Source organism: Kryptolebias marmoratus, linkage group LG4, assembly GCF_001649575.2.
Source record: "Kryptolebias marmoratus isolate JLee-2015 linkage group LG4, ASM164957v2, whole genome shotgun sequence".
Classification (NCBI taxonomy): Eukaryota; Metazoa; Chordata; class Actinopteri; order Cyprinodontiformes; family Rivulidae; genus Kryptolebias; species Kryptolebias marmoratus.
The window spans coordinates 3730953-3758257 of NC_051433.1; the positions used below are offsets into that span (position 1 = coordinate 3730953).

The 27305-nt window shown below is 35.8% G+C and overlaps 1 protein-coding gene across 2 annotated transcripts in view; it reads right to left on the minus strand.

Annotated features, from left to right (window-relative positions):
* The window catches only part of LOC108244939 (dedicator of cytokinesis protein 3), a 148104-nt gene that overhangs the window by 19645 nt on the left and 101154 nt on the right, over nt 1-27305 (minus strand). For both annotated transcript variants that reach the window (XM_017431497.3, XM_017431498.3), the window contains exons 7-23: nt 26828-26976; nt 24980-25064; nt 21158-21199; nt 19975-20129; nt 11814-11895; nt 10969-11029; nt 10522-10669; nt 9465-9553; nt 8151-8276; nt 6401-6525; nt 4854-5016; nt 4413-4519; nt 3950-4121; nt 2902-2999; nt 1860-1943; nt 1226-1326; nt 609-690 (exon numbers count right to left, since the gene is read on the minus strand). In XM_017431497.3, the coding sequence (XP_017286986.1) occupies nt 609-690; nt 1226-1326; nt 1860-1943; nt 2902-2999; nt 3950-4121; nt 4413-4519; nt 4854-5016; nt 6401-6525; nt 8151-8276; nt 9465-9553; nt 10522-10669; nt 10969-11029; nt 11814-11895; nt 19975-20129; nt 21158-21199; nt 24980-25064; nt 26828-26976 (1869 nt within the window). The remainder of the gene's footprint in view (nt 1-608; nt 691-1225; nt 1327-1859; nt 1944-2901; nt 3000-3949; nt 4122-4412; nt 4520-4853; nt 5017-6400; nt 6526-8150; nt 8277-9464; nt 9554-10521; nt 10670-10968; nt 11030-11813; nt 11896-19974; nt 20130-21157; nt 21200-24979; nt 25065-26827; nt 26977-27305) is intronic.

Genomic DNA, 27305 nt, shown 5'->3' on the forward strand with positions numbered 1-27305 from the left:
TGTGTCAAAACTATCCTCAATAATTCAAACCGTCCACTTCTACATGACAGTGCGACCCATTTGAGATGAATGCTTGAGTCCGATTAATATTTTAAACTGCTGAGCAGCTTTGTTGGATAAATGTGGTACATTCTGCACATTCTTAAGATGGCACATTTTTTTCTGCAGCCTTTTTCTGCAACACTGAGCATGCACAGTCTGCTGTTCGTAAAAAAAAAAAAAAAAACAGGACACCAAATAGAGAAAATTGAACAAAACAAAAAACCTGCACAAAAATTATTGCAAATTTATGGTTTTCAGATAAATCAAAGCAGCTGAAAAGCTATTTGAGAAATGTCTAACTAAAGACTAGAGTCTTTTTGTTGGAGTAAATGGAGTAAGTAAAAAACGGGTTTCACAGCAGCATGTAAACATGTCTTTACAAACACGTTACTGTATGCAGGTTTCTGACAGCCTGTTCTAAACTGTACAAAAGTGTTTCTGCAGTTTGAACATCACAGCTCTGATGAACAGACTGTATTCAGAATTATGTTTGCTGCTCAGAGTTCAGACTTTAACTCTTCCGAGTTATAAAAACAGACTGACGGCAGGTTAAAACTGGTTCTTACCCTCATGGCTTCCTGGATGTGGTCCTGTCGGACCACCTCAGCAGAGCGGTCCATGTACCACTTCAGACAACGAATCAGCTCCCTGAAACACAAACAGTGAATGGTTCTGATTTTCTATTTCAGAATCAAACCTGTACATGTGTGCATGTTCTACAGTAACGTTTAACCTTTTAAATGAATTTAAAGGTTCAAAAACAAGTTGTGAAAACAACATTGGTGTATTGTTGGGAGGTTAAGAAGAACTAATTATTTGCCAGAAAAGCTTCAAGAAGTAAAAAGAAATTTACCAAATTGAGACTTTGTTCTTTAATATTTTCACTTTTCTGGTGGATTGTACCTTGGTTACATTTTTGTCAACATTACCTGCATGGCAGAAAGCACTGGAAATAAAAAAAATACTTAAATATCTACTTTTTAAGCTAATAATGCACCATATTAGTAAAAAGTTGCTCATTTCCACATGTCGGTGTCACATAATCATTTAGTATTTCATTTATGGCATACATGTAGACTAGAAACAAACACTAGTCTACGTGACTTTTAATAAGAATATATTAAATCCCAGTGTGTCTGTAATGTTGGAAACAAGGTGAAGGTAGTTGGAGTAAAACACTCACTTATAGGCCAGAGCTCCAGCAAAGTGCTTCTGGATATATGTGTCCATCACCGGCCTGAAGTGGTAATATTTACTGTCCCTGAGCAAGTTTATGATAAAAACCTGAACGACAAAGAATCAGAATAATCAGTTAAAAAGGGAAATAAATGTTAGACTGGTGAGAGATTAAAGACCTGAATAACTGACTGGAAATAAATAACAAATACAGATTTTTCAATTTGAATTCATGCTTTTATTTTTGTAATATATTCAACATATTAATAAGTCAAATACACCTGAGCTTGGTGTTGTCGGCTTGTTTGTTTGTTTTTTGTTTTTTGAACAGACAAGAAGTCCAATCAGAAGTGTTGCCTCAGTTATAACATTTGTATTGTTTTTACAGAATCACATCTGCAGCTGACAGCAACTTTCACAAACCAGATCACATCAGTTTAATGTCTGATCTGGTCTAAAAATGAGCCTGAGTTTGTGTTTTAATATGTTGACACCTGACAAAGCTAAACTAATTCAAACTGACAGTGTGTCATTTCTGTTAATAATCTATCCTCAGTTTGATGACCTTTTCTTTTAGATAGCTCTGTTTTTTAAATTAGTTTTTTTTTCTATTGATTTATTTTTTGTTTGTGTTCACTTACCAAAGACTGGAACACAAGTGGTCCATATTTGTCCGTGTTGTCATCCAAGATGGAGAATAAAGTGTCCAGAATGTCTTGGAGAAACTGTAAGACAAACACGTAGTTCCACTGAGACCTGTTTTATTATTGAAAACAGGAAGCTGATCAGAAGAAAACTGAGGTTCATCACATGGATGTTGGGAAGCACAGAAGTTAAATCCGTTTATTTGTAGATAAAACGCAAGTCGTACTGTGTGCAGAGTTTTAGAGTCACCTGTCTTGTGTGAGCGGTTTGCTGAGAAACAAACTCACAGACATGATATAAGTGACACCAAACTGTATCAGGTTTGTAACACTGAAGTATCTCTTCATTGTGACTTAGTTATCTTAATAATCTTAATAGTATTTTTTGCACTTCAAAATAAAACCCTTGGTACAGTCTGTGAGGAGCTGCTAGTTGTCAATAATGAAGGCTAAATTCATCAGATGCAGTTTGTCTTTTTTGCAGCAGCAAATTGACTCAAAGGTTACTGTAAAGGTCATCACTGAAGGCTCCGTCAACACTGACTGAACATGGCAGCCTGATGGTCTTCATCAAGCCAATCATCCACTCAGCGTTTAAAAAATTAGTTCAGTCTTCACAGAAAGCAAAAGAAAATCAGTAACTACAGATAAATTAAACCGTGTTGAAATGTGCTGCCAGCAGTTTCACACCTCAGATGACACGAGCTGCCAGACGACACTGAAAATCACCATCTTTAAATATCACATCTGGGACAACGACAGAAAATTATCCCCTGAAGACATCACACTACGGCACGAGATTCTTCCGAGCGACATTAAAATAAAAGACTAAATTAAAGAACAATAAATCTGTCAGGGTAAATGTGGCTACCATAAATATTTTCTTCCCCAGACTGGTGTGTGAAATAATTCAAATTCTCAGTTTTTCATACACTGTAACTATGATCTCAATGATCTCACATAAATATTTTAATGGAATAAAATATATTCAAATAAAAAAAACCCTCTGTTCTTCCTTTGTTGTTGGCCTGAACCTCACCTTGACGATTTCCTCTCCACTGACGTGTCGAAGACGCCCGAGGATGTCCATGACCCGGTCAGGATGAGCCTTCCACTTAAGCAGAGCCAGGAGGTCCACTGAAACAAAACAGAAATAAAAATACAACATAAATATGGAACAACACATGGAATATTTGATAAATATCATAGTAAATGATGAATAAATAACTATAGACATAACAAAAAGAATCTGACGTGAAAAGTGTCTCAATGTAGCGAATCTTCAGTGTAATTAAGATTAATGTTCTGTTATAAAGCAGCAGGAATCAAAATGAATCTTCTGCTTTTTCTCACCTGCTGCTGAAAGGAATAATGTTTTTGTCTGTCTTTGTGTGCACATGCATTTCTGTGTCTGTTAGCAAAATATATCTCGAACCTCAGGACACATTTTAATGAGAGATATTAATCAGATGTTGAGCAAATGTTTGATGTGGTCGTAACTGAGAGCGATTCCTAACACATACTCCTGAGTTGGACATTTCACAATATCACGTGAGATTCCAACTCTATTTTCAAGATCTTAGTCATTACTGAGCATAAGATGATCTGATTCTAAAACTCTGGCATGAAGGTGGTGGACAATATGTATCCATTCAAGGAATGCTAGACCTGTAATTAAATAACTGTGTCAGTCAAATTAACTCAGAATTTAAGATGGGCATTGTGAAGTTAATCCACAATTTGAGTCATGAGACACCGGTGCACCAAAGCATTTTTTGTTTGGTGAAATTGGCACCTATCAACTATTTTCATGCAAACCTAATAGTATTCTTCATAGACCAATCTTCAATAAGATGTATCTGAATTTAGCTGGATTTGTAAATTGTTTGTGCTAAGTTTGTCTATGACAGCTTTCTGTCATTTATCTGCAGATCTTATTTTACTGTAAAACTAAACATATATTATACTACAAGTATTGAAACTGTCCTTGACTCTTCTAAATGCAGGATAAAGCCTACAGAAGATATTTTTTTCCCCAATCAAGCAGCCAAAGAGAACGATTTGAACAACACTGAATCAACGCTTACCATTCTGAGTGAGCTTGGTGGAGGAGAGCTGTGTGGAGATCCAGAATGTCTCCTTGGTGCTTCGTTGGAAGATGAGGCTGGAGGGGATGTTGGGACAGCTGTTGAAGTCATCCTTACAGCATGGCAGGCCCAGGTAGAGAGCGTGGTTACTGAAGGTCGTGTTCTCGTCACACTGAGGCCCAGATGAGCCATGAAGAAGAGAGAAGAGTGGTAAATGGTACTGGTTTTTAAAGGTTTACTTCTGAACAATTTCACTCCAACATAGATCTTAAAGAAAACAGATCAAATTATATTTTGAAAACATTTTTACAAGGGTAAAACAAAATTCCTAAAAAAAAACTGGTTCAATAACAAAGAAGCTATTTTGCACCACCAGTTATGTATATATATGAGTCACATGCAAGCCGGAAGTGAAGCAGCAAATGGCAGACAGAACAGCAGTAATTCAATATTTCTGTCTGACCTTGTAGACATAGAGCTCATGACTTTCATCAGATAAAGTTGTTCCATCTTCCCTCATCAGAGGAGTGAAGGCAAAACCAAACAGCTTTTTCTCTCCTTTGTCTTTAGCTGCAGAGTGAGAGAAAAGGAGGAAGAATGGGAAATTTGAAAGGAGAGACATGATTAAAGGACACATGACAACATATCCATCAACTGAGTCTTTCATGCAGCGAGGATAAAAAAACAACAGGAAAATACATTTATCAAAGCTCACTGTTTATGCTGTCATTGCTGCTTTTAATTTTTTCTATACAAGGAAAGCTTCTCGTCTCGTCATTCACAATAAAAAAAAAATCAGTGGTGTTAGTAGTTTTGTTTATACTTATAGTTAGAGCTAACTAAATTACTACAATATGTACTGAAAATAATTTAACTTAATCTTAGTGTGTGTAAAAAAACTCACTTGAACAATGTCTGAACTCGAAGCGCAGGTGGGATCCTCTGAAACGATCGATGGGAATCGGTAGTTTTATCACTTCACTCCATCGAGGGCTGTTGTTGTGGTAGAGCACGAAGGCGCGATACTCGGGTATGTGGGGCTCACCTGAACCCAGACTGATGCAGTCCTGCAGGGGGAGACAGAGAGTGTGTGAAAAAAACAAAACAGAAAAATACTAAAGAAGATATTACTTTGCCACACCTGTACTAAGCTCTGAATGTGCAGTGAGTCATTGGCTGTTATAATCTAACTAATCTCAAATACTGTTAACAAGAATTAGGTCTTTTCTTACAAACTGTGGTAACTAATGTGATTTTGGAATACACAGAATTTAGTATTTTAAAAACCTGTGCAATATTTATACTCCTTTATAAAATCATTTACTATAATTCAAAGGAAACAATATAACAGTCAAATTAAACTCATGTAAGTGAATTCGGACCTGCTGTTCTCTCTTCCTGGGAATCAGTGCTGAAGAGGTGAACACATTTTATTTTTGTAGCAAATGCAATCATATGAGCAACATAGTCTGAAAACTTTGTAGTTTACTTTTTGATGAAACACTGACTGGATATGGTATGGTATAAAATAAGCATAATATTGGTAGTAATACACAATACATGTAAGTACCCACTATATTTAAGGTAAGTACCAGGTAGGTACCCAATGAGTATGTACCTGGTATTTACTGGTTACCATATTGGGTATGTACCAGGTACGTACTCACCTGGTACTCATCGGCTACACACTGAGTATTCACCTGGTACTTACCTGGTATTAAATATGTATTCACAGGATACATACCTGGTATCTATGGGAACTGGGCTGTATTATGAAGAGACTTGTTTCCCTGTACTCCCTAAGTATGTACCATGTAGTCACTCTGTACGACGGTACTTACCTGATATGTACTAAATACATTCCCAGTAAGTACCAGGCTGTATTATGTATTCCTACCCCAAGTTTTACATGTAAAACATAAGTAAAGTTCACGGCATACACTCTTCAGTCTGTTAATAGTTTCTGTCTGTATGAAGCAGTGTGCAGGACTATACAGTAAGAAAAAACAGATTAAAAAGACAGATAATAGGCTTTCATGGAAATGATTTGGAGTTATGCACAAAATGTAAGTGCTTTTATCATTTCTTTTTTATGTTGTATTAAAATGGGAGAAAAAGGCAAATTTTATGACATTGAATGTAATGATACCAAATCTTCATTCAAGTGAAACAAAAATGAAGCTCCAGCATCATTATAGTTGGAATCCTGTAAGCCGGAAACATTTTAAAAGCAGTGTTAAACACTATTTTTGCTCTCTTTGAACATAACATTTTGGGATTTTGTCAATCTGAAGTTACCTTAGATTCAGGGTGGATGTCATATTATTGTCTAAATGAGCAGCAAAAGTGTATAGAAAAAAAAAGTATTTATGGTTTGTAAGTCTATTTGTAAGTCCCTACATTATTCATGTCAAGCTGAGCAGCATTTATATTGCAGGACCACTTTCCTACCTTCAGTATTTCTCCATCGGCGTAGAGGACATACATGGTCACCTCAATGTTTTTCTGAACGCTCTTCCCGCCTCTCTCGAAATCGCCTCGCTCCAGTGTCAGGTACAGGTCGTTACGGATGTCGCCTAGTTCCACCAAACAATACACACACAGAAATGTGAAGATTATCTTGTTCATATGCAATTGCCACACCAACAATGGCAACGCAAATATTTTTTATTACACATGAATGTTGGAACAAAGGCTGCAGAATCTGTATGAAGGACAAACGTGTCCTTGAGCACAAATGGAGACACATTTAAAGTTGAATGTCTAACATACAGATGACCCGTGTTAACATGTGTGTGGACTCATTTGTTATTCCCAGCTTGTCCTTATGGAGGAGGTGTCACCCTGCCTACATCAGGATGGGCGTTAAATACTCACTCCATCACTGCCGGGGGGAGGAGAACTTTATGTGTGAAAGAGGTGTGAAAAATGCTTCAGTACATTGTGCGTTTTACAACACAACACTGCTCTCTGTTTGCTTGGTAAATGTTAAACTCTGTACAAAAGAGACATGGAGATGGAATCAAAAGCTAAATGTTGGATATTAATTATAAACACATTTGAAACAGAGTGATAAAGATCTGTTGTCACAGAGCATGTTGTGTTTGTGTATGTGAAAGAATTGAAAAAGCCACCTGCTGGGCCAACACTGTTTGTTCACACATTTTAGAGGCAAAATTCAACATCAGACATTTTTTTTTAACCATACAAGCAACAGAAAAAGTGAAAAACAGATTGCAGAGCTACAGAAACTCACAAATATATTCCTCACATCTTTCTTGTGAGTTCAACACGGGAAATATTTTTTCTTTATTCTCCTCTGAGAACTGCTCGGGTTTAAAGTAAACAAATTCCAGCTAATTAATTTTGCTTATTTAAATTTTTATTTTTATTATCACCTAAAGGTGAAGAAGCAAGGTTTTAGCTTGTGTCTGTGTGTGTCTGTTAGCAAAATCTACAGATACTGAGCTAAAATTTGGTGTGGTAGTAGCTGAGAGTCATCCTCAACATGTACTCCAACACATTTTGTGAGATCTCACAATATGGCTAAAATGTCATTGATGAGGCTTGATTGAAATAGCTATAGCCCAGTCCATTTTCATCATAAGAGGATCTTAGTGATAGGACCCCACTGTGTGTTTGCCTAAAGCGTATTTTACAGAAAAGCAGACATGAATGCAGAGTGAATTAAAACACTGCAGTCTGGCTGAAGAACATTTATAAATTTGTCAGCACCACAAGAAAGTGAAGTGATGCATCTTCAAGAAACACACTGATGTCAAACACATTTACTTGGCCTGTCATATTCATGCTCCTGTCTCATATTTCTTTCATGCTGAATGGGCAAATATGCACTTCATCATGTTTTCTGTCACAGTGTGGGGAGGCTGTGGCTGCATATAGTCATGATAAAATAAATCAGAGGGAGTGGGAACTTTTTAAAGATTGTAGCTTGAACAGCAACATTGTTATGATTGTTTGGATTACAAAAGGCCCTAATTAACTGAGAAAAGAGACAAAAAAAAAAGAAAAACTAAAACAATCCAGACTGATGACTTGTAGCTAGATTTATATTTTTATTGATATTAATTGCTGCTTTTCTGATACCCCTTACGTCATGTTCTCAGACAAAAACTAAAAATAAACTCAACTCAGTTGAGGTGGACATGTATTACTCCTGGGCTGAGGACATCTGACTCACCTGGCATAATGACATCTGGGAATCCCAGTTTCCGCGTGATGGCCACCCCCCTGCTGAAAATGAGTGGGTTTTCTCTGCGGACCTGCTCCGTGTCACCTCTGAGCAGCTGAAGGGAGATGATCAGACCTGCATTGTTTCATGAGGAGGAGAGATTGTGTGAGGATGAGTCGGATAACAAGAATAAGAAGAGATACGGTAAAATAACATAGGAGTGAGAAAGAAGGGCAAACCCCTTTTAGTTAAACTGAGTTATAACTAGGAATCAAAAACTTCCAGGTGTTTTCCATCGACTTGTATTTTGCATGACACAACCTAAGTGCTAAATAAATGCAACCAAACACAATTAATCTTTAACAAGGATCCTAACAGACCAGTATTCATCCTCTCACCTGAAATTAATCTCTGTATATTTTATTTTGACTGTTTGAGATTAACTTTCTTCAGAAGACCACAAAGTTTAGTTAAAATCTATCAGATTTAGGAGTCACAGGAGTTCAGAGTTCAGCACGGAGTCAGGCCGAGAGTCGCCCACAGTGACACAAATTAAGATGATTTTCCAGCGGATGTGAAGAATACTTCAACCAGATGATGTGGGCGAGTTGGGTTTGTTATGTAACTTTCTGTCCTCCATGTGCATGAATGAAACTTTAATTAATGCTATTTATTCATCATTAGTGCAGTTAGTAATGCAGTCATTTAATCTCTTTTCTCATATTTATTCATAATAAAGTGACTTTTAGAAAGAGAAAAATGGGACATAAGTGAGGAAGTAAACTTTGATAGCATATGATTAAATTATTTAAAGCTTGAAAGTGCAAATAAACCAGACAAACTGACAAAATCATGAGATAATTAATTTCTGTAAAGCTTATGTGAATTTTAATTATTTTGAGTTTAGCACAACAGAAATAAATAAATAATACTAATTAAATGTGAGTACAAAACCAAACAAACAAGAAACAAAATAAGCAGACACGTGAAGTACAATATTCTGAGAAAACAAACAAAAACAAGTCACAGTGACTCAGTTGGGCTCTCAAAAGGAAAATAAAGAAAAGTTTTAGAAAACACGGCACTGAATTAAATCAGACTAAAACTGCTAATCAAACAGGAGAATGTTTGAATGTCTAAATAACATCATGAGTCAGATTTATCTTCGACCTCGCAGTAGAATTTGTCTATAGACTCAAACTCAATTAGAGAGCACAAGAGAAAACTTTATTAAAACAAGGTTTTGTTTTGATTATTTTACATAAAGAATAAAAACTGATGCACTGTCCACCCACCCACACACAGACACTTGGCCTGTCCTACCATAGTTGTTGCTGGGAGCTGTGTATTTGTTGCTTGACTTGCGGATGATGTTTTCATGGATCTGGTACCATTCGTTCTCATTGTTACACCTGCAGAAAAACAAAAATGCATCATCATATCACAAAGATTAAACAGTTTGACAGCCAAATAGACTTCAGTAACATGTTAAAAAGTTGATGGTTTAGGTTTTTATTAACGCCACAGAATTCGAGCGAAGCTTTAAAGCACACAGATGATGTTTTACCGACCATAAAAAGGAACTAAAGTTGCTGTAAAGAATCAGCATCCTCAATACGCGGACCCCCACCCTCACACACACACACACACACATACACACACACACACAGTTACATCATGCTGTGACACAGAACACTGCAGGGCTCCTGCAGGCAAGTCTTTAGAAATTTTAGCTGAGAGGGATTCCCTCCTGTCGGCCATAAACTCTGAGTGTGAAATAATGAAAGAGTGCTGATGGCATTAGGAGATTTAAGAGAGAGCCACCACTCTTTCAAAATACTAATTTCTCTTTCCTTTTTTGCACGACAAAGTGTGCGATAGAAAGAGTAAAATGTTACACGAGGTAAGAATTAAAGACAAACGAGGAGGTGAGAAAGGAAAACATTATTAGGGAAGCAAAACGCTAAAATAAATATATGGTCATTAGCCTTTCTTATGGTTTCTCTTTAACCTGAAAATGTCTTCAAATATTTATTGTTTGACTTAATAATTTATTTCTACATACAACTTTACTGCAACATTGCATCTTCCAGATAAAATTGAAATTTGTGAATTTGTGAATTTCACCAAAGACAACTTATTAATGAACCTCATGAAGTATTATTAGCAGTACAGTGGGAATTTTAATTAATCATTACCGTTTAGGTTCATTGAGCTTTGTGTCTGCCTCATAATCTATTCTATAAATAAGTTATTTAGTCAACCTTAATTAGTTTCATGACGATTCAGATGGTGAGAAACCTGAGCGGCTGAAAAAGTTTCCCAGGTATACATTATAAAGATGAAAACAAACCAAATGTGTAGAAGAACTGCCACGTACGTGTAAACTTTAAGAACAAAATCTTTCTCCTCCTTGAGCTCTGAGATGATCTGCAGGACGTCGCTCATGGCCAGAACAGCGCAGCCGTATGGACGGCGGTACTGAACATGTGGAGGGCCTTTCTTACTGTCATTTAACAGCATGCGACCTGCAGGATAAACATGATCATACGGTGGAAAATGTTGGACATTCTTTCACTTTTGTTCAATAGAACCTTAAAGCAAAACTATGCCACAGGTTGTAGTACCAAAAAGTACAAGACACAGAAACAGCTTTAAAAATGTAGTGAATTAAACACATTTTTACTGTAAAGTAAAGTTGAGAATGATGATTAGCTTTAAAAATATTCAGCTGACATGTTAGACTCTCAGTGCTATGGGTCTGTTATAAACATTTATATTATTTTTTCAGTTTTTTTTTATCAGGGTCTTAATAACTCAGTCTGACCTGTTCGAATAACCTGTGAGACGATGTAGAGCTCCCTCTTCATGTCTTTGTTGCTCAGGTCCTGCAGAGAAGGTTATATTGTTGCATTTTTTACAGCTGAACATAAGGATGAAAATACTTATATGATTATTTTAGAAAAGGTGGATTGTATGTCACGTAGAAGGTGAATTTGAGAATCTAGGATTGCAGATATTGAATTTAGGCAAGATTGGAGGCTCACAATCTAAATTACGTTTTTGTCTGAATGGCAGAGCTGAAATAAAAGTAAGTAAGTGAGAAGATGTCTAACACTATCTTTTATATAAAAAAAGATATTTAAATGTATTCAATTCTTTATTAAATTTTTTCTGATCCATGTTTTATGTTTATTACACTAAACAGTGAGAACAAGTGACAATTCTTGCAGTAAGAATGTTAATAATTCCAACCTGCAAATAGTGCAGTATAATTAAATAATTCAATAAGAGCACTACGTGTGTTGTTATTGCTTACATTCTTTGTTTTACTAGAACCATTCTGACTAAACTTTCTAGAGATTTATTTAGATTCCTGGTGTTTCTCACAGTAGAGATGCTGCAGGAGTTTTATAGTTTAGAGTAACTGTGAGCAAATCCTACATGCTTCAAAAAGAAAAGAAAAAAGAGCACAGCAAATTCTTTTATCTCTCATGTCTTGTGTGTCTTGGATGTTTTCTAAATAGTTTCCAGGCTGATCTTATTATGAACAATAGGGGGCAATACATCCTTACTTTTACCATTTGCTTTCCTTTTTTTCAAATGTTCACTTGTAAACTTCACCAAAATGCATTTTAAACATGTTGTTTACATTTTATACATGTTTGTTACCGTGAAGAGTGCGCACAGCCTGTCCACCTTCTCCGGATTCTTTGGTCCTCCGTTCTTGTTCAGTCTCACCATAAACTTCTCACTGAAAAACAAAAATCAAAGGTTTAAGCGTCTATCCATCCCATAGAGACTCTGGTTCTCCGCCACCTGCAGGGATGTTGCTCCGCAGTTGATTAGAGCAAGTGAAGAGTGCGAGTTTTATTTTAAACACACATGCCTGAAGGTCTGCAATTAAATCTTTACAAAAACATTTTTTATGAACCGCAGTTTCAATCAATCTTAATAAACACACATCATTTCAGCCAAATATCATCATGTCAGATGATATTGCCCTGCTGCAAGTTCTCACCTGCAAATCCTTCTAAACCAAACTCCAAGATCATGAAACTCTGATCTATCCTCAGTTTACCCCTGATAGCCTCACTCAGTCTCCTCAGGGGGTCTTTGAAAAAGATTCTCATCTCTTCTCGCCCTGAAGCACAAACAGTGAGGAAACTCTGAAAAAAAGATGTCTCAGACATTTTTACTGCTGTGAGTAGAAACATAAATCCTGTTGTTAACAGCACCTGTTCCTTTAATCTGTTAATACCAAGGAGATGTGAGAAATTGATACGCTTTTACTGACATTGTTCTTTTTACATTCTTTACAATAAATCTAAGATATAAACTGTAGAGTGTGAAGCAAACACTGATTCACTGATATATATTGAATTTTATGGGGTAATGCACACAAGAGGCAACAGAACTGATGAATACATTATATGTTTGATAATATTTTCTAATTATTTAGGTACAAAATTAAAAAAATGTACCCAGTTCTGATTACAGTTTGCAGAAATCTTTGTGCTGAAATTAATTATATCACGTATAATGTATCACTCTGGGACACACACGAGTAAAACACACAGCCTGAGGGCCAAGTGTGGCCCCTGAACCATCTCCATCCAGCTCTTAATAAGAACAACTTAAGATACATCAATACAAAACAGCTGTTTCCTACTTAATCCCTAAGTGAGTGGAAAATCTCAAAGCTAAACATCTTAGAAGTCTAAATCTAGAAATTTTGAAATGAAATGAACCTCAGCTCTGGATAGTTTGTATTCAAGTATCACTATGTTCAATAAGTTCAACATAAAGGCAGTTTTTAAGCAAGCACCCCCACTTTTACAAATCCAGCATTATTGGAAAAGAAAGAAAAAGCCCTAAAAATGACTTCAAGCATTGAAAATAACCAGGAAGACTTAAAAGAGGAAAAATAAAGCACTCAACCAACATCACCAAGTCAATTTACTGACTGAATGAGCTTCTGAAGGGTGTCATGTCCTGTATGATAGAGATGGGCAGCATCGGTGCTCTGTTTGGACTTTTGATTGCATTAACTAAGTCGATATGGCCCTGTGGGGAAAAAAATGTCCACTCCTGCTTTAGGAGACTCAGTGTTTTCTGTGACAATTCCCATTTAGTGCTTTTATTATTTTGGATTTCAGCTTTTATTGTTTGCTTTATGTCTCATATGACACAAGGCAGCCTGAGGGCAGAGAACAGGGAGCTTAACTGGACATGTTGAAGCATTAGGTTGGAGAAATGGAAGGTTTTTATATGGTATCTTGATAAATAATATATGAGGACACTCATACCTCAAGGATTTTTTTTAGATATATAGTTTTTCTCTATTTATTATCCCAGAAAAACAGAGAGAGACCACAAGGTCAAGCGGACAACACAGCAGAGACATAATTTATCTGAGCTCTGTCAGCTGGAGCTTTTGTTCTAAAAAAAAACAGCTTGAATGTTTAAAAAAGTGGATCAAATGTGCTATTTATCACTCTATTTTTCATTTTCTATAATATTTTTATGTATTTTACTTTGGTATCATGCACCTACAGTCTGCTGGCACTTTTATAAGTACAACATGGAGGATGGTGTGTTACAGAACTTCTTCTCATTGTGTTCTTTGACTATTCTGACTAAGATGATACCTCATTTGTACATTAGATAAAGAAAAGGCATCAGGCAAATTACAACAAAACTGAAATCATAGAGAGTCTAAAAAGCAACACACAAGTCCTGTTTATAGTCCTTCAGGTCTGGGTGAGGTTCTGTTCTGCTGCTGCTGATTTCTACACCTGTTTAACATCACATATTTGTAAAACCTGATGTCTAGTGTTCATTTCAATCATGTAGCGCACCAGAAGTGTGCAGAGTGCACGTGTTCAGCTGAGTGGATCTTCAGGCTTTGAGTTGGTTACAAACGACCTGTGAGATGAAATGTTTCTGCTCAGGATGTTTAACGGTCAGACAGCAGAGGTCAGCCTTGGATCTACAGCTGTGCTTTAACAACAAAAACAGTTATTTTAATTAAAATTAATTAAAACGGTTGACTCTAAATGTAGTGGCTGTTATCTGTTTTTTGCCACTTTATCAGAAAGTGCAAGACAAAATAAGTGGAATATGTCATGCTGTTTAAAAATCAGTTGTTATTTTATGGCAAGGATGATGGATTTTTTTTTTATAACAGACTAAAAATAATAATGTTACTTAAAGTCCGACACAAAAGTTTGATTTGAAAACTTAAAATTTTATTTTTAACAGTAAAAGGCTGGATGTACCTGAAATGAACTGGAATTAGCTGGATTGAATGTAAATAATTTGAATGAGACCTTTTTACTCTTTAACAGCCTGTTGTGAACTGGCACAACTTAAAAAAACTGAACTGAACATTAACTTAAATCAAACCACAGCCCATTAGCTTTGTTTCTTTTTCCAGCACCTCTCTAGTGTCTCTTAGTTCTATAAATAAAGTCCAGATCCCAGATTTTAGGAAATAGACAATTCCAGCTGCTTCCTCTGCAGACTAAACAGTCAAATTATTGGTCAAAGGTTTTGGACTCTTGTGGAAATTTCATAGCAAATCATGACTTTTATAATTCTATTTGATTTTAAGTTTTTTTTTAACAATTTGTTGCAAGAAACTGCTTCACTGCATAGCATTTACAAATCCTATTACACATTTTTCTTTGGTTGAACCTCAATGCAAAAATAAAAGGCCCCATTTCTAAGAAAGATGTTTTCTTTCCTGAAAACTGCATCTGTTCATCGTGAAATAAACATATTTTCATGTAGTTTTTATTATTCAGCACACACCTTGATGTAAAAGCCAAACTCCCAGGTTACTACTACTGTTTGAATACACACAATCAGCACTGTAGACCAACAAATCCCCACAACACACACCCTGTAGGTCTTTGAATGCAACAATTTATCCTAATCCCCCAGAGACTCTGCAGCCCAAACAAATACAACAGAAGAAAATAAATATGTATCTGTCCCTAAACAATAGGAGAGAGTAACTGTGGTGTGTGTGTGTGTGTGTGTGTGTGCTGGAAATGGTGGGAAATGGTAGGAAATGGTGGGTGATGAGGTGCAAAAGAAAACTGAGATAGTCAATCAGGGTTCCTGTTATCTCATTGCCCAACATTCAGCAAGCAAAACGAAAAGACACAACAGATAATGTCTGGCTACAATAAGCACCAACACACACAAACACACAGAGTTATTTGTAATACCTTATACTCCACATACAGGATAGAACGTCTGAGATAAAATGTTAAGTTTTTCAATCAGCAGTGAGTAAATGTCCTGTGTGGTAAAACTGCTTAATTCAAGCCTATATGCTTGGATATACATACACCTATTTGAAGAGGCACTGCAGATATATGCATGGATGCTCACTTTACACAGAGATGCACCAACGAGCACACACATTTCTTGGAAATGCATGTGAACCAATCATTTCTACACCACTGCCTTACATGCTGTAAATACAGCACATCTGCAGAGGAACCTCGCTTCATGACAAATAACACAAACATCCACAGTCAGGCTGAGAGGGAAATTTCAACCTACATTTGTCTGCAGATGTACATGGTATTAAAATTTAAATAAGAGAGCTGCTTAAACCAAACACATCCATAAAAAATCCTGTCTGTTCCAGGATCTTGTAACAGATATTGTAGTTCATTTGAATGTGGTTCATTCATGTTTTATGTTGTACAGAATTAGGCTACCTCAAACACTGTGCACATGGTTAAAATCTCAGCAGCCAATTATTTATGACTAATCTATCAAATTCCAACTGTTGCTGGTGTGTTTTTAAAGAAATTTTAATATGTTTTAAATGAAAAAATGTTTTGAATCGCAGCTGAGTCAACAGGGATGTGCTCTGTCACCAATAAGAGGAGCTCCAATCAGTAAAAACAGCTCACTTTGATGATTTGTTCATGGAAAACTCATATGAACTTGTGCTCTCTCAGGAAATCAAGAAAGCCTGTGAAGCCCACAGAGATATGTGGTTGGCTTAGCTAATAAAATAAAATAACTGGTTCATTTTTATGCACAACATTAACTTGTTACTAACTAGATGTTTGAGTAGTTTTAACCTGTTTATTATATTATACTCTGTGTTTGTGCACTGGATTTGTCACTAGTCTTTTGTGAATACTTAAATTTTCATTGCTCTTCGTATACAGCTGATATTTAATCTTGCTGGGGTTTTTTTTTCAGTCCAGGAACTGCAGATGAAAAATAGCCTTTTGGCTTACTTTGGCACATTTGCAGAAATGTCTAATAATGTACAATATCCCTGTTAAAGAAACACAAAAACAAACTTTGCCAACTGATATTGCTTTGTTAAAATTTCTACAGCATCAATGAACACCAACTATCACACAACATTATAAACATTATTCAATTGTAGAAAAAGAGAAGTTATAAGAAATTATAATGGCTTAAAAAAGCACAAGCAGTTCCAGTATTGTAATAATACCAAGCTCATTGTGTTACATGATATTGAGCCAAACAAACTCAGTGATCTGACAACTTCCCATTTGAAAGCTTACACACTTATACGCACACACGTCACAGGTGAATCATTTTCAATTAGCTCTATTTCAGTCCACTGAACCAGTCTGACCTCAATTCAAGTCTTGATGCCTGATTTCACTAAATTACAACACAAGCTGGTGATTCTGCACCATTACATTGTGTTGACAGTGATACACGTATTCATGTGACTTTTGAAGGTCAATTTTCCATCACATGCCATCATTACAAAGAGCATGCATTCACTTGAGCAACAATACACTGACGTTAGCGTTCCTGAGGGGAAAAAAAGATTTTCTAAAAAGAAGATCAGAGATGGTTACTACAGAATGATGTCAGTCCCAGCTTGCCAAGTTTTCAAACCAACAGAGAGAGATGTGCTGTCATGGCTGGAAAGGAAAAGTTTATATTTCCAGTAAAGGAACAAAGCCAAGTCCCATCGGGACTGAAATCAGGCTGAGGTGGACAAAGGTGGAGAAAGACTGCATGACAGAAAAAAAAAACAGCATATTATTCCTATACAGCAAGCTGTCAGTGCTGTAAGTAACTCATTGGTTTCTTTAGATGTGGAACAAAACATAGGAACCAAAATCTGTTCAAAAAGCTCAATGTATCTAAGTGCTCACATAAATGTAAGTAAATGATTTGTTGGTGTGAAACTGGCAAATATGCAAATGCTGAAGCAATTAGTCTGAGAAAAATATTTTAAATTATATGAGCTGAAAGTCAAAAAACTGATAAATATTTCCACAGAAATTTTTCAAGAAAAAAAATAAAAAATTCTTTGCTTCACTCGCCTTAACAAAGACCTGCAGCAGGAGCACAAGCTGGTCCCTGAAGCATGCCAGACACTTTGTTACTGTGGTAACTGAAAGGAAACATGGGAGGAGAAATTTGTGGAATGTTTTCTCTCAAAAGAAGAAACCAGAGAAAACTTTAGGGAACAAGACTGAAATCATAAAAAGGCATCAAGTTCACACTCAGCCTTGACCTTGAAGTCAAATTTACTGAGATTCTGGAGGCAAGTAGTAACACATAAATACAGACACAAGTTTTTGTTGCACAAATACCCTCAAAACAAAGCTGCTTTGAGTCCAAACAGTCTCTGTGGGTGAGCTGAGTCCAACAGCCAGATGATGTTTGGAAAGAGAGACAGCCATGACCTCTCCTTTTCCTCTCCTCTGCTCTGCTCTCTGTCATCTGAGCACCTCAGAGGAGCAGGTCTGGTCATCAGACCTGGATGCTGAGTCAGGACAGAAACTGAAATCAGCCTGCCAAGGTCAAACATATTTATGGGCTCAGCTGTGAGTTTGTTAGGAAAGGACAAAGCCTTTCTGCTGGTTCGCAATGAGATGGAAGAAAAATAAATGAACATAATAAAGATTAGGAAGACAGAGTGCTTGTTGAACCCCTTGTTAAAAAATAGGCCGATATCCTCCTCCCTACTGCAGCAAACACACACATATAAACAAAAACACAAAGATTTATCACACCCCCACAGTTCCTACCACGACGAGCTCCCATCAGTGTCATTATTGACATTAACAATTGTTTATCTGTGCTCACTCCAAGAATGTATAATTGATGGCCATTCATTAAATGGGGAGGAGAGAGGTGTGGGGGTCATATATTATTAACAGCAGCTGTGTGTGGCCACATGCTATTATTTATTCTACATTATTAATGCAATATGAGAGAATGAAAAAAATCAGGTGGAAAGGGCACATGACGGCAGAGTGGGAGAAAAGTTAGAGATGTTGGTCTTGACGCTGACAAGACTGATCTTAATCATGAACACTCCTTTGGAGGAAAGACTGAAATAAATTACAAAAATCTCTAAAACTCACCTATAAAGTTTGTTTATATAGATAACCCCTACTTATTTTTTGCAAAAAATACAATAAAATAAATTCCATCTTGTGTTTTTAACTTAAAATAACAACAATGTATCTGTAGACTAAAAGGTTGTTTAGACTTGTTTTTACAAATGGTTCTTTGTGATTACATTGCATTCAGATAGCTCTAAATACAGGTTTAAACAGCCTTAATGCACATTAAAGACATTTTCCCTCAGGCCAACTTCAGAAGTGGGCTGGTGGTCTAGAAGGTGGTCTGGATGCCATAAGCTTGGTAGTCTGAACAAAATTAGTCCTAACAAAGCTGCAAGACGTCCTTCTGAACTGATGTGATCAGACACAAGCAGCAGGTTGGATGTCTTTGTTTCCCGGCAGGTGATTGAAAAGTTTGTTCCCAAATCAGCTTTGCAACTTTTCAAGAAATTTTCATTGTTTTCTGATTACTGAGCTGAAAGTTTTCAGCTGAATTCCCTGTGATTTACACTTATAAACAATAACAGAAAGTCTTCTATAAAAGGAAATGAAGCCTGGAAGAAAGTTAATCAGTGAGACAGACTCATGCACGAGCTACCTTTTACATTCTCTCACATCATAGGATTGATGAACATTTTGTCCCTCATCTGATTTTACAACATTTTGATTGACAAATCAATTCATCTGCAGTTTGCTGTTATTTCAGTATCAGATCTTTCTGATTTACTTCCATCTGGAGTGAATTCTCAGGACACAGGTCTGTCAGTTCTTAAACTCAACTTCTTAAACTTCACATGAGCCATCAAGGTTATAGTTCATCCCTTTTCCATCACCATTAGTATTCAGTTTCTTCATGACATTTCCCCTTAAAACTTCAGAATCATGATGGCATTTAATGTGCAAAACCAAGCTTTAAGCTTAATCTTCCTTTGCAATCATTCCAACAGTACAAGATTTCAAGCTGCATGAATATTTACAATGCATGTATAAGTCAATTTATCACTGATTGTGTTGCCAACTTCAATCGAAATCTTTCATCCTATGGAATAAAATAGTAATGACAACATTTGGCTAACATATTACCCTTCCTTTATCATTTGGAGGCATCAGATCTTCTCATTTACAATTGATATATGAATATGAATTTGTAAAAAATCGTTTCAGACAATGTTTTTGTTAACATTTAATCAAATCTGCCACACTTTGTCATCGCTCATGAATATACTTAAACAAAAAATCCTTCACTGTGACTGAGAAACAAAAGAATATAACTTAAATCACATTAGAATGATGAAACAAGTGGTAAGAATAGCTGAATTTTTTAGTAGCGTTTCCTTAGTCACACCAGCAAAGTTAATAAAACAAGAGGAACAGTCACACATACAGATATCCTGCAAACAAAACCAACACATTATTCTGTAATTATTTAACTGTGAATACTGTGAGCATACCTGATAGTCTTTCCCTCCCTCAGATCATACAGAGAGAAGAATATGTCTGTGTCCTCCCCGATGCTGTTGTAGGTGAAGCTCTTCAGATTGACCAGTAGGTGGTGTGGTACCGGAACCCTGCAAGGTTCTCCATGTCTCTGCCGAGCGTTCTCACCCTGGAGATCCACAAAAAATTGACATTTTGAATGGTTATTTAATTTAATATATCCATCTAGTGTTCATCTGAGAGAAATTGTTTAAATATTTGTAACTTTTTGACCAAACTGCTTTTTAATAACTACTCAGATCATTTGCTGAATGGACTTTATTACAATTTAAATAATCAGTTTAAATTGTTTAGTAAGTGAGTTTGAAGACTTCAAATTTTCATCACCATACAAATATATAAAACATTTGTGTTATTATATTCAAATAAAACTTTGAGAAAGTTTCAGATTATAAAACCTAATATGCTGACTGCACTGCATTGACTTCCTTCTGGGTGCCTTTTAAAACACCATGCAAATTTATTTTAAAACCTGTGAGAAAATAAGATATTCTGTTGCCTTTAGTTGTTGGTTTCAATCAGTATTAATCTGTGTTTTAAATATGAGCAGTCAAAACAACTTTTGTTGTAATTGCATAGAGTATGAAAATCTTTTAAAGGATTCATCTTGCATTTGGTGACCAAATTTTGGGCTAAATTAAGATTAAGTTTATTTATTTAAAAGAGGAACAGTGCACATTAATTCAACATGAGAACAATATAAACACATTAATGTAAATGTGTCCGATTTGGTCATAAAGACTAATTTAACCTTTAGTTAAAGGCAGGTTTTTGGTACAAGATAAAACAATATAAAATGCACATAACAGATAAAATTATAGTTTTAGATAGTAAATTCATACAATCTTTGAAAGAAACATTATGAAAAAGGAATAGATTAAAATTATAACATATTTAGGACCCTGCAAAAACTGAAGCATATTGCATCTCATAAACATAGTAAGTAAACAAACCATGAATCCAATCAAAGTTCTTGTTTAAAGCAGATCCCTCTTGTTAATTATTAAGAGGGTTATATTATATTTTAACTTGTCACTCCATTTGTCAGGTTAGGTTAAAGGCAAACATGTGAATGAGCAGTATTGCAAACAGTATTTAAATAAATTTGCACTGAATATTTAAACTAAAACACGTTACCTGTGTGGTGCTCTGCTGGACGCTGTGTCTGCTGGACAGATGCTGGAAAAAAACAAAATATTAGATCATTGTTAATCACATCCTCTCCACCTAAATTTATTGTTCACTTCTCTCGCTGCTCTTTTTGATTTTTTTTTCTCTCTTCATTTCATCTACAAGCACACCCCCCCACACACAAAAACATAATTTATTTCTATTTGTCCACCACCTGTTTTTATATTATCCTGGTTTATTCTCTTCTTATTTCCAAACTTTGTTTTTTCTATACTTTCTGTTTCCTCTCTTAATTTTAAACTTTATTCAGTTTCTAATTCTGACTCACTGTTCTTCTCATTTTTACCTTTTTAAATTCCCCCTCTCTTTTCCTCTTCCCTACACTGACTTTGTCCTCATGTCTTTCCGTCAACTCCTTGTTCCTTCTGCTTACTCCATACTCCAGTTATCTCTTATTTTTTCCCTTTAATTCATTTCCTCAGATGATGAAAATGCTTTAATACCCCAAGGACTCATTACTCCAACTTGTCTCTTTAATTTGTCAAGCGTCTGAGTGAGCAGAGAGGCAGCAATAAGTCAAAAGCTGTTTGATGAATTGAAGTAAAGACAGTTGATGGCAGAACAACCTGAGTAACAAATTACCACCAGTCTGCAGCAACTTTCCTATTGTTTTTGTAACACTGCATGTCTAATCTATCAGAAATGGTTGTTTTTTAATGGAAATACCTAATACAAGAAAAAAAAGTAACATTTTAAGAGCCTTCGTGGTCATTTTCAGCAGTTACAACAAACAGAAATCACAAAAACAAACACATTGGCATAAATACATAATTTTATCCCATCTGCTTGCATACAAATTACATTAAAGCAGGTAAAAATTTTTGCAATATTCAAAATAATTATCTTCAGATTGCTTTGTTTATACAGTCCAATTAAAGACTATTGTAAAAAGATTGTGTCCTTCAACCCAACAGATTTATGAATTTATTTCTAGTTTAATGTGACACATACACAGAAATCCCATCAAATTACCAAATTTTAAAGATGGAACCAACAAATATTTAGCTTTTATGGGTCATGTTTGTATACTGTGATAGAGGCAGTTAAAGGGAACTCAAACCGGCACCATCAACAACAACAAAAAGATATTTATTCATCTGTTTGGGTGTAATTTTCTCTTTTTGCCATCATCTTTGATAAAGAAATCTGGTTTAGAAACTGCACTTTGGACTTTTCTAAGAGAGTTTTTGTTCCATCTCTGAATGTTCACCCTTTTCCAGCTTTCATCCTAACATATAACCACTTTCTCTCCCTTTCTTCCTTTTTCTCTCATGTTTCCACATCAGTCTCTAGGCAACAAACGATGAGAGATTCCCTACAGCATCAGTGTTTTTAAAGCAGGATTGATGTAACACACAGAATTTCAAGCATTACTAGAAGACCATGAATTACCAAAGATATGTTCCAGATACTAAAGCCAACATTAATCAGCTTTGACTCTTTTTAATTTAATATTTATCAAAAAAGACATGTGCTACTAGTTCAGATAATCCATCCATATCTAAAAAACTGCTCAGAGATGTAGGAGCTGATATCCTAAAAATAAACAATAATAAAATTTAATTTTGTTTAGATCAGTGGTTCCCAAAGTCGGGATTGAGACCCCACTTTGTGTCATGAAACATCAAGTGAGGGTCCCCAGGTAATTTCCAGAAATCAGTTTAAATAAAATAAATAAATAATAAAATGCTAATTAAATATTTCCACCATAATTATTACAAAAAATCAACACAATAATTTTAAATGAAGAATAGTGGTACCATAGTTGTTAAAGCTATTTCTATCATATTTAACTGAACTAAACTTGTAATATTTGGGGTCATGAGCTTTTGAAACTGTTAATTTGTGAACTGGAGGCTGAAACATTTGGGAGCCACTGGTTTAGATAATGCAGGAGTCGTGTGTGTGTGTGTGTGTGCACAGTTTAAAATGTTCATGTTGATTCCAAAATGTTTAAATGGGAAAACAGCACAAAGTACAATTTCTGATAAAATCAGAAACTTCATTTTCCATAAAAAGGGCTCAAATAGCTCAGTTTCAAGCAAACCACTGCTGATTTACAAAACAAATCTTAAAATTACATATAATTCCTCACATTCTCACTCATCGGACTTTTACATTAATGGTCCTGCTGTAAAACTGTATCCCATGACATCTAGGATCACAAGTTGTTCTGATCTAAAATGATTTGATTCAACATTTCTTGTTTTGGTGCTCTTCTTGGTCTTTAGGTTAGATTACTTTATTTATACCCAAGAGTAGATTTGTTTTGCAGTGATTCGAAGCATGCATATTCGTGCACACACACATTATAAAAAGTAAAAACACAACAACATAACCAGAACCATGTAGTAATGCTCGAGGCTCCACCCATCATAATCACTTTGAACTGGCATTGAGTTTGAAACTCAGTTCTGCAGAAATAACTGTATTCAGTCTTGCAATACGTTTAAATAAGTTTTAACATCTTTTAATATGAACATCATATGGATTATTATGTTAAAGAAACCACAGATCAGGCTGAATATAAAGTATAAAAGCTGCCACAAGTTAAAAAGTCAGTGTGTCTTTAATTTGCTTTTTTTCATAAGCTGGAATGGCTCATGTAATGGATTATTCAGTTGACTGTTTACTCTGTAATTTGTGTCACTAATGGATTTTTTCTCATTTTCTGTTTTGCACCATGACTAAAGACTTGATTATATAAGACAGGTAAACTGTTTAGCAACTGCTGGACCTCCTGATGTTTAAAGATTAGTCAGTGTTAACAAGGCACTTGGCTGAATGCACCAAAAACCACGTGGTAGCTTGAGTCACATGACCTATTTAAGCTGGTCTTAGTCTGTGGAGGTAAACAAAGATGGCTGAATTGGACAAGCGTAGAGACTCAGAGAAGACAATTAAGTGGAAATATAAGAGTGAATCTGGCCCTAAATGTGAAAAAAAGACAAAGACTGAGGAGGTCAGCTGTCAAGAAAAAATATCAGGGATCAAGCAGGACAATGGAGCGCCATAAAGAGAGCTCTGCATTCAAACACACGACTTTTGCAAAACTTCTGCTAGACAAGTAAATTTAATGTTTGACCTATTTTCAGTCACTTAGGCTATTTCCATAGGCAATATTTTATTTAGGGACACATTAATCATCGATATGAGAAAAGGATTGTGGGATTTTGTTTCTTGCTTTATGAATATTTTGAGCTGGTCTTCATGACTTTGCAATGAGTATCTTTAAAATTCAGATTCCTGCTTTTGTGAACAGAATAATAAAGAGTTCATAAAGTGAATCAGACAGAAGCAGGAACATAATTTTACAGTCATTAGTTCAGATGATCAGATCAGCAGTTTTAAAGTGGCCTCGAGGTTCAGATGATTGTGTTCTGCTGATTAAGAGTTTGGATGTGGACACTCAGCTGCTCCTCATCTTACACTATTCAACAGAAATATACACAGTGTGATAAAGTGATATACAGATAAGAAATGTTGGTTACATGATAGATTTTTACAGGAGATAAAGAACAGGAAATATTGTTGCTTGATGTGAGGTATAAGAAATAACCCTATCAGGCAGTTTTTAGAGAACAAATAAAAGAAATATGAGGAAACCTGAGGGAATGGTGAGTACATGACACAATCAAAACAGCTAAAAATATGTCAACACGGTTTTGTTAATTATAGCTTTTAGCTCTGTTACTCTATTTGCTGGGGTTGTAATTCATAAAATGTAACAACTTCAGAGATACAGTACAGAAAAAAACAACAACTTACCATCTTATAAAGGTCTGACACACTTATCTGTTCCTCATCAACCATCTCAAACTCCTTCCTTGGTACCAAGTCCAGACCCAGGTGTCTGAGAAACACAAAGAGGGAAAAATGAGAGGTAATATTTCATTTAAAAAGTATGCGAACTACTTCTGACATATATACACAGCTACACAAGACCTTTACCTCAAATAAAGTGTGAACTCATACAGTAATCCTCAAGTAAAACTGTCCTTAAAGTTCCTCTCTGTTGAGTCATAACTAACATCATCTCTTACAAACCAGAGACCTTGGTCTTAAAGTTAGGATGGAGAAACTTAAGAAGAGCTACAGACTGCATGTGAGAAGTGGTCTGTTTTTGTGTTAATGCTGAAGGGTGTGTAAATCTGTTAAATCCAGATTATAAAGAAGATGACTAACAGTCTTTACTACCTAACAAAATGTAAGAACTGTGGCTTTTATTTGTTGATCATTTCTTCAGATCACTGATTGCATTTTCCCCCAAAAAAGGTCTGAAAACAATCTGCCCCAATTGTTGGAATAAGTCACATTTACTTAGTGATTTTCAAATCACAAAACATAAACATAAATCTTGACACTGCTGCTTAAACATCCAAATGTTTTTAAGGCTCTGAACTGTGATTAACTTTTAATGGACTCACAGAACTGATGAGAATGCATCTTTCAAAGCACTGTGAACCACTGCATTGCAAGGGATTTATTGCAACTTGTAAAAGAGTTATAATAATTATCCTAAATTATTACTTGTTACACTGCTTACTGGCCTCAGAACAGGACCTTTCTGGGGGTGCAGCAGAGCTACAACAAAACGTCTTAATGTGAATGAACTTCCAGGCTACAAATTACAGCAGCTGGCCGGTCTGCTGCTTGTCTGGTTTCTTCTCTCACCAGCTGTGGACGACATTAGCATTGATCTGCCAAATAAGATAACATTGCCTGTTTTTTCTTTACATCTTGCACTATACAGGGCAGCCTCCAGAACATTTTTAATGTCGAGGAACACAAAAGACAGAAACTTGTGTGGAAGTACAGAGCCCGGACAGTCTATGGAGTGCACAACACAGATATGTGCACAAGATGGCTGAGCAAGATATGCGACTAGAAGTGAATTAATTGACACTAAACATATACTTTCCCTTAAAACTAACAACAGCTCACACATGGAGAAGTTAAAGGGGAGAGGGATGCATCAAAATAATCAAAATGCATCAATAATCATTTTAAATCACTGTCCTCTGAATTATAATGAAATGGAAAGGTCCCTAAGATTCTGACCTCTAATCTATACGGTGTATTTATGTTTTACATGTTGCTTTAAAATATGCTGTGAGTTTGTAAATCTGTTGCCTTGGCCAGTCAAGTCTTTTTTTTGATCTCACAGCTGGTTTTTAGTTAAATAAAATGAAAATGAATATGCAAAACCTTGTGAAACAATTCCTGAACAAATATTTCTTAGTTCTTCACCAATAATCACATAATCTCCAGTGAAAGAACATTTTTCTTCATTTCATCGGTTTTTCATCAGCCTTTAAATAAGCTCCTGTGAATCTTTTCAACCAGTGGTATTAGTCTTCATCCATTTGTTTTCAAACTTACTTCTGTTTACCTTAGGTAAGAGTGATGGGAGAACACTGCTCTGCTGAGTTAAAAACAGCTCAGGAAAGTTTGCTTTTATAATCAAAGTTTCCAGGGAAACCTAACTCGTTTCTCCTGAGGAAGGTGGTGTGATGTTCCTAAAACTTGGGCTGGGACTGTTTGTCAGTCAACTCTGAAGTCAAACTCCCATTCTTTTAATTTTCAGTTTGTGTCAGTTTGTGTGTGTTTTCTCACTCGTTGCCCCAGTCGAGTCGGACGGTGATGTGTCTCTTGACGTCTCGGCTCTGATCCTGTGTGAGGTGACCGGACAGCAGCTGCCTTCTCAGGTCGATCAGCTCCATCATCACGTGGCGAACCTTGTAGAACAGATCCACCTTGTGTTTCTAATGGACAAATAGGAAATGCCTGGATTAATGAGCTGTTCAGAACAAAAGTTTTAAAACTATTGTGGTTCAAGTAAAAATAGCATTTTTACATTGCCTTTTATTTCATCAGATAATTACTCTGCCTGCTTATGCTTAATGCATTATGTTTCACCACATGAGTTTCACATGGACCATTACTGGTCACTGCATACTGACTCAGTCTTTAATTTAAACAACTGTAGACTTCTATGTCAGCTTCCATCTAAACAAAAGTGATCTCAGTGTAAGGTTTTTTAAAACAACTATTGCAAAAAATATTATACGATTTTTTAGTTATTTTAAGACTG